The sequence below is a fragment of the Lygodium microphyllum genome, chromosome 2, assembly GCF_053477565.2.
Source record: "Lygodium microphyllum isolate KBCC chromosome 2, Lygodium_microphyllum_v1.1.10, whole genome shotgun sequence".
NCBI lineage: Eukaryota > Viridiplantae > Streptophyta > Polypodiopsida > Schizaeales > Lygodiaceae > Lygodium > Lygodium microphyllum.
This window is the reverse complement of record NC_141136.1, coordinates 49,931,636-49,943,812: the sequence shown is the minus strand read 5'-3', so window position 1 is coordinate 49,943,812 and position 12,177 is coordinate 49,931,636. Positions and strand designations below refer to the sequence as shown.

General features: G+C 38.6%; 1 protein-coding gene across 1 annotated transcript; it reads right to left on the bottom strand.

Moving 5' to 3' along the window:
- Nucleotides 1-9,639: 9,639 nt before the first annotated feature.
- On the bottom strand, nt 9,640-12,110 carry LOC148039712 (large ribosomal subunit protein uL13w-like). Its single transcript, XM_087693266.1, has 5 exons — nt 11,819-12,110; nt 10,895-11,052; nt 10,694-10,810; nt 10,209-10,296; nt 9,640-10,090 (listed from the first exon to the last, which is right to left on the bottom strand). Exons 1-5 carry the CDS (start codon nt 11,930-11,932, stop codon nt 9,941-9,943), a joined length of 627 nt encoding a protein of 208 aa, XP_087549392.1. The 5' UTR covers nt 11,933-12,110; the 3' UTR covers nt 9,640-9,940.
- Nucleotides 12,111-12,177: the final 67 nt, after the last annotated feature.

The window sequence follows — 12,177 nt, the reverse complement described above, 5'->3', positions numbered from 1 at the left end:
TATCTTTAAGTGTGAGGCTTGGAACATTGCTCAAAGTGGACACAAGATTTTCATATGGATCCTTGTTTACACTTGCAAGCAGTACGGCTATTGCTTCATCTTCCTCAATATTCTTTTTAAGAGATGCAAGTTGAGTTTTTAAACTCTTAAACTTATTAATGTGTATGGTCATAGAAGCACTGTCTTTGATATCCAGTTTATAAAACTGCATGAGAAGTTTTACCTTTGAATTCTTTGCTTGAGTACCAAACATTTTATCAAGTTCCTCCCAGGCGGTTTTAGCATTTCTAATACCAGATATATGATGTAACACATCATCACTTAATCCCCAAGCAATGATGCCTAGTGCCTTATTATTCATCTTTTTCCATTCTTTGGATTTGAACTGGTCTTCTTCAACGAACCCGTCTTCATCATCTTCCTTCTTGTTATCTGCATCATCTTCAAACAAGTCCCATAAGTCCTTTCGCATCAGGTGGTACATGGTCTTTTCCTTCCAGGCATGGAAGCCTTCTCCATTGAACTTTGCTATTTGCTCAAGTTCTGCCATGTTGAGCAGCTCCAATTAACTGAGAAAAGACAAGCAAGGGGGATTTGTGAAGTGTCACAAGGAGGTTAGTGTCAACTGACACTAGTTGAGTATCGATAGATACTATTCTTGAGCTTAGTATTGAATGTCGGTGCTTGATCTTCTTCTTGCTTGTTGATTTGAAGTGTTAATCTTGCTGGGAACTGAGTTCAAACTCAAATAAGAGTGGCAGTGTGTGCCCTCAGTTGAAAGGAATGAGAAATTGAAGGAAAATTGAGCTTGCACCTTGATGGCTATGGCTTCCTGGATTAGGGTTTTGACCCAGGCCTGGTTTTTTCCAGATATCTAGAGCTAGAGTTGATCATTTTGGAAACTTTTTTTATGGAAATGTAGCTTACTCCATGCTCTACAAGAGCCCCATGATAATCGTCAAGATCGGGTACTGCAGTCCGCACGCAGATCAGCGAAACGTAACCAGGCGCAGATATGGCAGCGACGTCGAATTTCAGCAATGCTAGGCTTGTAGGTATCCAATGTCAGGATTAGATGTGATAGGCAGAAGCTCCTTGAGTAGAAGAACAATCCTCCTAAAGAAAGCACACTGAAATGTTGCCTGGTTTGAGAGACAATAGTGACAATGCTGAGGTCCAGATAGACAAATCTCATGGATTGATGTGATACAGGGAAGCTTTGTGAGGTGGAGAACAACTTTCCAGAAGGAAGCTCAGAGAGATTTGGTATGTGGAGTGAGATACAGGAGCTTCAAGATGACAGGGTGCTGCTGGCTATGGCTGCCACAAGGTCCAATTGAGATTTGAAGTTGAAACTGAAGATATGAGCTGAATGTGGGCTGGTTAGAGATCACCAGAGATGAAGGGAGACTAGAGATTCAGAGTGTGAGCTGTGCCATGCCCAACTGGGCTCTGATACCATGTTAAATGATGTGGATCTAGGACATGACACAAACTATGGTGGATCAAAGATGTAAGCCAAGTTCATAATGACATGGACAAGTAGAGACAAACTATTACACAAGTGAATTAGGTTCCAAGATAGATTAGCTTGGACTCATAAACACAATCTTGTGTAGAATCGACAATGACAGACACTTAACTGAAAGTACAAAGCATCATGATATTGTGTTCATTTCATAGTCAAGTACAATGCTTTATAGGCTTTGAGTTGTTCCACTCTCCTCACTATGCATCACTCTCCTCACTATGCATATGGGATTCAGGACAGCTCCTCTTGGAGCATACATCATTTGTTTATTTCTCAACAGAATATACCTAGGTGGGCAGTCATGGCTCTTTCTCCTTAAGATGCTAGCATGGGAGGCACTCCTAGAGTAGACTAAGAAGATGTATTCTTCGCAACAACAATTGTGTTGTCGAAGATTGAGAATTGTTACTCCTCTATCTATGCATTGGACACTCATTACTGCACATAGACAAGAGAAAAAATAATGTAAAGAATTCCTTTGAAGTATAACATATAATTTAGTTTACACAAAACAAAGTCATATTTAGGTCCCTCAACTTTAGTGACATGACCCAAACCTTGTGTGGCCTAAGTCAATGGAACTTGGGTCCTCCCATTATAAGAATTGAGAAAAGTTAATGTGATATACTCTTAAGTTCATTCCAATGTTACTATATAAAAAAAAGAAATTTACCTCATAGCCATGGGGGGATTTATTGAGGTGTCCTCTCTTAGTCGGTGTGGCAACATCAAGGTAGATAATCTCTCAAATGGCAGCTTCTAGTGCATCGTCACAGAACATCATACAGCTCTACATGTCCTCATTAATCTTATCACATGTACCCTATGCAGTAGACTCCATAGTGCTATATGAACAACCCATTTCTAGCAATGGATGGCATCATGCCAATCTAAAAAATGCCCACAAAAAAATTGTAATTAATTGAGTGTTATGGTAAGAATTTTTTTGTACAGTCATATGGAATCAAGTGATGATACCTCTCAATTTGAAAATTTTCAAAGTGTGCAGGAAATGCAATGCATAATCTTTAACAAGGAATTCATCACATGAAGCAAGTAGTTAATGTTGGTTTAGACAAAAATGCAAGTTCTTCTAGGCCTCTTGAAGTTGATAAGTCATAGGAAGTAGTTATAAAGGTGGTAAGAAGTACACACGAATGTAGTTGACAATTGCATACATGTAAGGCATATGAAAACAAGCCATGAACATGTTGGCAAAAGGTACATGATGGTACACATGCAAGCAATGATATACAAGCAAGGAGGTGCACAATGCACAACATAATAGTGATGTGGTAAGAGATGGCTCTTTATATTTCGATGTGAGTCAGACTCCCATGTTCAAATAAAAAAATTTATTGTATCTTGCTATGAACTAAGGGTTTGGGGTGGATTTATTAATATAATACCTTGTCGTTGGCTCTAAATAGAGGAGAGAGGATGTTGAAGAGCTATAAGGACCTTCCAAGTGATGCCTACTCATATCCATGGTGGATCTAATAATCTAGCTTTGCTCCAAGGCTTTTTCCTTCTTACACTTTAACTTGCATATGGTCCCAGGCCTTCCATGTCTTGCAAATAAGATAATAGGTTGATTGTATTAGTAATCAGTTCAAGCAAGTTGTTATGGATTCTACTTCATGAGATAAAGAGATGAGACCAAAGCTTTAAGAGGATAAAGATCTCTCTCTCTCTCTCTCTCTCTCTCTCTCTCTCTCTCTCTCTCTCTCTCTCTCTCTCTCTCTCTCTCTCTCTCTCTCTCTCTCTCTCTCTCTCTCTCTCTCTCTCTCTCTCTCTCTCTCTCTCTCTCTCTCTCTCTCTCTCATTTTTCTTCTTGTAGTCTCTATTATTAGGTTTTGTTAGATTTTGTTGATTATAGTCAAGGGCAAATGTGAGTAGCTAGAGCAAAGAGAACCACAAACACACACACAAAGAGAGAGAGATAGCAAGAGATAAAGAAAGAACTTTGCACTAATTGAAAAGAATGCTGAATACAAAGAAAATGTCTGAATAGTTCCTACACATAGCTTGATGCATTAGTGAGGGCATCAGCATGCTGTCCATATTAGAGACATAGAGAAGGCTACAAACACTTGATGGAGCACTTGTGAAGCAAAGGAGCGAATGAGCTACCAACTTGTGGGAATGACTAAATATCCCAAAATGTTGGAAACTAATCCACGAGTAATAAATAGGTCCATAAATGTGATTTGACCTGTATAAAAATGTTAACATGGCATCGAACTGCCAACAATTGCTGATATGACAATAATAAATGTTGGGATTGCATAATAAATGTTGATGTGGTAGTTCTCAACTATCTGGGGATGCACATGTGCCAAATATTAATTGAAAGAAGAAATGCATACTTTAGAATGAAATAATGGTCGCATTATGCCTAGTAGATAGATGGAAGGATACTAGTGTGTTTTGTGTTGTGGTGGGTAGACAATTAGACAGAGTTCATAAATATTACTTTGGAGTGTGCATCCTAATGTGTGAAATTTACTCTTCATAGCATGGAAAAATATTATCAAAAGCATTATATTTTGTATGTGTCTATTAGCGCAAGGACTTTGTGTGCACACTTCTGCAATATATTTATTTTGATGTATTTATTAGAAAAAATAAAATATTATTTTTGTAAAGCCATTAGAATAGAGTGTACTTTTATTTATTTGCACATAAGCAAGTCGTGGAAGGTGGAAAAAAGAAAAAACTCAAAAAGAATTCTTTCAATGTCTTTTTAACACAAAAGCTAAATCTAATATTATAAATGCATGCATGCGTGAGGTGCTCACCTATGCATGGGGAGAGATTGTACCCATTCTTGTGTCATGCAAGTTTTGGGATTCTCTTCTCTTGTGCTATTTTTTCTCTTTTTATTTTTCTTGCAATTATCGACTATTATATAGTGAAGGCAAGCAACATTGGTATCAAAGTGAGGTGATTGGTCTACTCGTCAACATCGAAGAAGCAGCGTGCATCCATCTTGAAGGCTAATCTACCATCCACATCAAGCATCACTTGAATAACCAATGGACGAATGCTTTATACATTGGTTTCTTGCTTAAAGTTTGGAAGGGTGGTCTCCAAGGCATAAAGGTTGAAAGAGACTTATCAAATGTGTTTTTACTCTTCTTTTCCACTATGAAAAAACCACAACAGGCTGTCGAAACCACTTTTACTAGTGGTTTTAACATAGAGAGAGGGAGAGAAGGATTAGCCACCATCAATCAACTTGCATTGCCTTGCATAGTTCAAAACCACCCTCAGATTTTGTCGGCATTCCTATTCTTTCCCCTCCATATTTGGATGGTTGTTACCATTTTTGTGCTCCTCTTGTAGGCCAACGAGCCCATGTTTATAAAAAGAATTAAACCTTTTAAATATTAAAGCATAAAGGCTTTAAAGGATTATTGGGCAACTGATTGTTTGGGGGGGTGGGGGGGTGGCAACATTTCTTATCTCTAAAACCCTATTCATGAACATGTATCACCCACTTATTTCTAGCATCCACAAAGATAAACTTCGATCTCTGCTCTTACGTAGACGAGTTCCTAAGATTACTTCCTGTTCCATAAGAAAAAATTTGTTTATACATAGGAAATTTCATTCTATGGGTCTTCTAAAGGATTATTCACACATATTGGGATTTAATAAAAGGCTATTTTTTATGCATTGAATTACTTCCATCATATTAGGCCCATCCAAGACTGACGAAGTTAATATGGAGAACATACAATCACCTCTTGGAGAAATTTCTTTACAACAACAAATCAATCTTCTTCAACAAAATTTGAATACCGTCACATGAGAGCTTCATGACACAACAAAATTCTACACCCCCCAGACAAAGATGATCTCATTGCTTGGATTTTGAAGGGTATATTCAACGCTTAACAAATAAAAAAGGACTAGAAAATAAGTCGTATGCCTTTCCAGTTTTCTAAAGTTGATGGAAAAAAGGATGGAAATTTTGTTTTTATCTTGGTTGAGTTGGTTCAATGATTCCTTTAACGAAGAAGATTTTCTCAAGAAGGATAAAATTAAGTGCACGACCAATTATTTGATAGATAAAGCTTGGCTTTGGTGGAATATCATACACCATAGCACATAGACCAACCAAGGATGTGGAACAACTTTCAAAAAATAGTTAAAGAATATTTTCTTCCACCCAAATTTCATCTTCAAGCAAGGCACAATTGGTTTAATTTATATTGGCAAGAAGGTGACAATGTTCTTATCTACATTAAAATATTCGACAAAGGCTTTTGCTATTACACATGCTTGAGGAAGTTCTTGAGTGTGTTGCAATACAAACATGAAGATGGTTCTCATAATTGGATGGACAACTCCAAGTAAAATGGATGGGTGCAATAGGTAAAGTAGCTATCCACCATATCTTCTAACAGTGATACATAGTACAATGGAAAGAGTGTTTCATAAAGGTGTAGCCAAATCACATCGACTTTTTCTATCCCACAAGTTATTGAAAAGCAAGGTCTAGGTAGCTTGTAAACCTTGTGAGGCACATGGTGAAGGAAGGCCTAAGGTACCTTCGTTGGATAGGTACAATTTATTGTTTAATAGTGCATTGACATTGGGGATTCTTGGAAATTTACACCTTCCATGACATTGTCGATTATAGCCATTGTGTTACTTAGGATAAGGATAAGTTCACTCATGAGGCTATGAATAGCAACATGCTAACCAAGACAAGTCTTCTATCTCTAAGATATTGTATCGCTATTCTAATCGACACTTCTAGGAATCTTTGAGCCTCATTACCAACTAGTCACCTTTAGTTTTCTCTCTCTGAGAGGCTAACAAGCTTCTCATAGTGCATCTTCATTTTCCTGATCCCTATATCTTCTGGTTACACTCTCCCTAACTTGATTAGTATTTGTACTATGCTCAAGGGTAAAGCTATTTGGAACCTATTCTCATCTTCCTACTTCCATGGATTCTTTGCTCTACTACTAGAAAATGAACTTTCTTCCTCTGTTCCTTTTCATTTTTCCTTATTTATTCCCTTGACTCCTCAATGTGTGGCATTGATCTTAGCTTATTCCCAGTGTGATAATCTTTCATGGTAGTGTAACAATACTTCCAGTAGTAGGTAGTGATTCTCTAGAAAGTCCTAGTGCTACATTAATTAACCTAGTGAGGATACTTCCAAAGCTTATTGCCCCTTCATTTTAATGGTACTCACATCAAGATCTTGTGTGAGGATTTCACAAGCTATGGACTCGTGTACTACCTCTAGCCATAGATCACTTTAATTCCTATTTACTATCTTCTCAAACAAAATACCCTCATAAGGCTCTTAAAATTTCCTAATATGGAATTGCCTTCTTATATATGAAAATGTCATGGAAGACTTGGACAATCACACAAATCCTCTTCTGCAATGGCACTAAAGAAGAGTCCATCATGATATAGGTTTTCCCTATTTTTATGAGATTCTGGGGGTGTGTGCCAATCTTTCACATTTATCCTCCCCTTGTTTGATACCTTGGGCAATTTCTACTAGTTGTCACTAATGAGATTTTTCTTCACCCCCTATCTAATAGCCTTGCATGTTAGTTTTAGATTTGGCATGTAGTTATAAATGAATTCTAAACATGTGGTTAGGTGATCACATTTGCTAGATGTTTTAGCATAGAGTTGAAGATCACATTCTTTCACTATATTTTTTGCCACATCAATTATATTCATGTTTTTTAATGTTTTTCAATAATCATAATTTAAGGTTATATATGCCCCACATGGTAGGTCATCATGAGCCATATTCCCTCCACAATTCAACTATAAAGTCAATTTTGTCCTTATTCTAGGGTCATTGATTAGTGAAGCACTTTGAGCAATTGAGGTTGCAAAGGCAAACATTAATGCAAATATGACCAACCTTTCGCCTTTCAGCATGAATGGAGAAGTAGCAAGCAAAGCATGCTATAAGAAGGTGAGAGAGTTTTCTCGGAATGCCAAGGCTCTCCCAAGGAGGGAGGCATCAATAGAAAAACAATACGGCCAAAGTAAAGAAAGGAGAGGTCTTAGCCATTAAGAGTATTCCATGTCAAAAGTGCATCCATATTCATAAATAAATACTATAATCACATTTCCATTTTAGCTCAACCACTTTGATTAGATTGTGACCTTTTGTAACTAGAGCCCAATTGAAAATGAATCTCTAAGCCTTTGTACTCCTTTTTGGAAAGTCTTCAATCTATCTTATGTGAACCATGTTTTTTCATAAAATGTGGACTTCTTGCATGATCTTTCAACAACAAACAAGATTGACCAACTAGTTGTGACAATTCCTAAGTCAATAATGTCATAAGGCCTGGCAATCATTCCAAATCTTATCTTTAATTAAGCAAAGAAATCTATTGGAAGGCCAATTCAATTTTGCATGCGAAGCTTCTTTGGTTTGAGATACAACCCTAATGGGGAGACCTCAATCTATGCATTTCACACACACACACACACACACACACACACACACCCCCCCCCCCTTTATATCATGCGCATTTAAGAGCTAGTAATAAATATCCTTAAATTCCTTGAATAAAATCAACCCTTTACTATTTAAGATGTAAGTAACCCATTTATATGACACCCTTCTAAATCAAAAAATGAAATACATATGGTATTTGAGAAAACCCTTACTCACATGATGCACACATTTATGATTGAGCCCCTTGAGATCATAACTTCAGATTTAGAGGCTTGATTCTCTCCTTTGTAGGCTCAAGTTATTATGAGTAGGGGTCATTTGGAGTGCATGACATCGGCTCCTTTAGTAAGGAAGAGCATACTTGAGCTTACCTAAACTAATATTGTTAGTACTACCAAAGTTTCTTGCTTAGTATTGCTATGATAGAAAATGGAGCTTACCTAAGCTAATATTGTTAGTGCTAGCAAAGTTTGTTGCTTCATTGTATTCAGCTTAGTATTGCTATGATAGAAAATGGAGTAAAGAAATAGCTTTGATTAATGCATAATTTGTAAACCTACATAAATGCTATATAATATGTATGGTAGAGAGTTGACACATTTCACGAATTGACAAATATGATTGTCACTCTCCTTTGATTACCTAGACACATGTCATCTAAAAATACACAATTCAATTGTGCACAAATTCACAAACTTGATTCCTCCGCAATTGTTGTCCCTATATCATGTCCCCTTGTCTCAAAACTTAGTCATGCCTTAATGTAACTAACAAATGAGGTTGCTATCACAAAGAGTATGAATGGTTTTAGGGCAACTGGCCAAAAAGCTCTCTTAATACATAGTGCATAAAGCTACGCAAGTGCCATAGGGTATATGTAACAAAGAGTCACTTAAAAAAGCAAGTTGTCACATCCCCTCCCCATTCATCGGCACATGCAACATCCTAATGTATATGCTTCAAGACTAAATAATGACTCACATACCAAGTTCAATACTGAAAGTGTCATGATACATAAGCTTCAAGTGTAACAGCTCACAAAACTAGTTTAGTGTTGATAATCACATCTCTATAATCACACACAAGTTGCATCTCTTCTATTCCACGAAACTATTTATATACTCCCAACACCATCCCCCTTCCTATGGTACTCTCTTCTTTGTTCTCCAAAAAGAGAACTAATCTAACCAAGCAAAAATCAGATCTATGTAGTCTTGTTGATGATTATCTAAGTTGGCCAAAAGTTGCCCACTTACGAATTCACATGTACACATGCATGTGTGTTTGTGGACACACACATATAGCATACCTTCCAAGCAAGCTCAAATTTAAGCTAGTGTTGCCTCAACCCTAGGCACTAGCTGAACATCAAAGGCTAGTCTAGTATAAATGATGTCAAGGGCACTTGCCACTCAACACTGCAAACCTAGGCATAAAATACTGCAATTTAGCTGTCTTCTCAAGGATGTCACAGATACAACATATGATATTGACTTAGCATTTGAGAAAGGCACATTCTTTGGCTGTTGGAACAAAAGGTCATTTAGCTAAAGAAACACTAGGGTGTGTGTAACATCAAATGGAGGGAGCTGGAGCTCCAAAGGTTGATGGAAACACAACAAAATTGGCTAGAAGGCATTCAGTAAAATACAAAATAGATCATTGTGTCATCAACCCTCAGCTGAATACCTGACACTCCCAACTTGGGTTTGATGACATTCTAAGATCCTTTTGTAATTTAAAAAAACAGTGATGGTAAAGTGACAAGCATTAATTTCAAGCTTTCCACTAAGCAGTTTACATTATACATCAAGATTTTAGCTCTCGAGAACTTATGGAAGGAAAAAGAAACCCCCATACATTTTGCAGCTTCACTGGAAAATTCTGGATTTATATTTTGCATCCACAACTCATCATAATCATCAACAAAAATGCATCAAATTTCACTTTCAAGGGTTGTAACTGATTGGTGTGAGGACTTCCTTAGCATCACCCAGTAGTTCTTCAGCCCTTTTCTCTGCTTTAAGCCGCAGCTGAACAAGCTGCTTCTTCCTTTCATAATACACTTTAGACTTAGATTTTCTTCTTTCTTCCAATTCCTAAGAGAATGCAACTAATCCATTAGTAAAGAACAAAAGAGCAAGAGAATCAAGCAAGTGTTTAAAAAGTTGAAAAGGCAGGAACCTTGAAACAGGAAATGATGGACAATGGAATCACCTTGATAGTGTCATAGTGATGCCATCCAACCTCTGAAGACAGCCGACCAAGCAAACAGAATTTGTGTCCTGGTTGCAATCTGAGCACCCTGTCACATTCTCAACACATCAATGCATGTGGTAACCTGCCACAATAATGCATAGTCTATATTCAGCTAATGCATACTACTTCAAAAAGTAGCCAGAGGCCACTGCTACACAGCAACTTCTGCTTTGTCACAGTTGCATGCCTTTCCCTTCACGAACTCGAGTGCAATTCAATATGCACCTAATGCAGCTACACTCATCAGCATTCAAGCAACAAGTTGCAATGTAGCATGCCGAAAGGCTTCTCAAATGAATATAGTTAATTTGATCTGCAGTTAAACACCCTAGGCACATGAGACTTAGTCACGCACTTCTAAGTCCTCACGGGATAATGTTCAAACATGCTCCCACGCAGTACTGTTAACCTAGTAAACAAATGCCTTCAGGATAGTAACATACTTGAGAGCATCTGGTATAACCATTCTCTTCATTTTGTCATATGGGGCTGGGATGCCTTCAAATGCCTTCAAGCGCTCCAAGGCCGCTGCTCCCCTCTTTGTCTTGTGGGGCATCATTCTGGAAGGTGGCAAGCATAATTTACAGTAACAATTGGTACACAAACAGCATGAGAAGCAGAATGCAAATCCAGTATCAGTATACCCTCGAATGGTCCTCCACAGTATCCTAGCAGGCGCTCGAAAGTGAATAGGTCCCTTGCTCGGCTTTGTATTCATGCGTTTCCTTAAAAAGCGCAAGTACTTCATCTTCTGCCTCACCAGACCACCTGAGATGCAGATCTCCTCACATCTTACTACTACCTGACAAAGACAGCAATGTTGCCAATATTACTTGCTGAGTTCTGCAAATTTAACTTGTGAATCATGAGATCACAAGGAGCACATATGCAAGATTGCAGATCTAGCTATACTCCTGATCTATTATCAGCCGACAACATGCCCCTTAGATGAATACCTGCACAATCCGTCAACAAATTTCCACATTGCCTGTTCTCAAACCATCAAATGTTTCAGCTATGACATTTTACATTGTTAGAATAATCGAATTATGCTTCACATGCTGCATACATGATTAACAGCAACCAGAATTTCTCTTTGATATTTTAAGTTGAATCCAGCAAGAACTCTGAAGCTCAGGCCCCTCTCTCTTGCCGCACTGTGAGTAAAGGCGAGTAAAAAGCATTCGATTGATGCAAAGCAGCACTGATCAGATCAGTCAGCAGCTCACAGAGCCGCGAGCATGCAGCCGATATAAGTATTTCAGTCGTTGTGACAATTTGATTCCACCAAGGACTCTCTCTCTCTCTCTCTCTCTCTCTCTCTCTCTCTCTTTTCCCCCTAAGCAAAGAAAACAGTAAATTATGGATTCGATCGAATCAGGGAGTACGAAACGAACGCTTTTACTCAACTAATTATTGCTTGACAAGGGCAGAGGAAACCAGATCGATAGGAAAATAGGCATCGTGACATACTAAGCAGCTTCCGATCACATGAAATCGGGCAGCAGAGGCTGAACCGCAATCGTGACCAATATTTTGCTGTGTGATGGTGATAGGGGGAGGCTTACCACGCGCTGTCCGTCGAGGAGCTCTTTGGCGACGATGGAGGCGAGGCGACCGAGCATGTGATGGCGAGCGTCCACCACCACCACGCGGGCGCAAAGGCCCGACCCCGACACCATTCTTCCTTTTCCTGTTGCTTCTCAGGACAGTGCCCTCACCCCTCTCTCCGTCCGCTCGTGCTCGTCTGTGATTCTGCAAAACCCGCCAAACCCTAATCCCAGACCGTATTCCCTGAGCTTTTCACCGAATCACCCTGATGGGCGCCCCTTGGCACCTTCAGACATAGCGTTAAAAACGTGTTCAAAGAAAAGCACCATGTGGTGGATAATGTCATCCGGTACTCCTTAGAATAACATAGGGTATG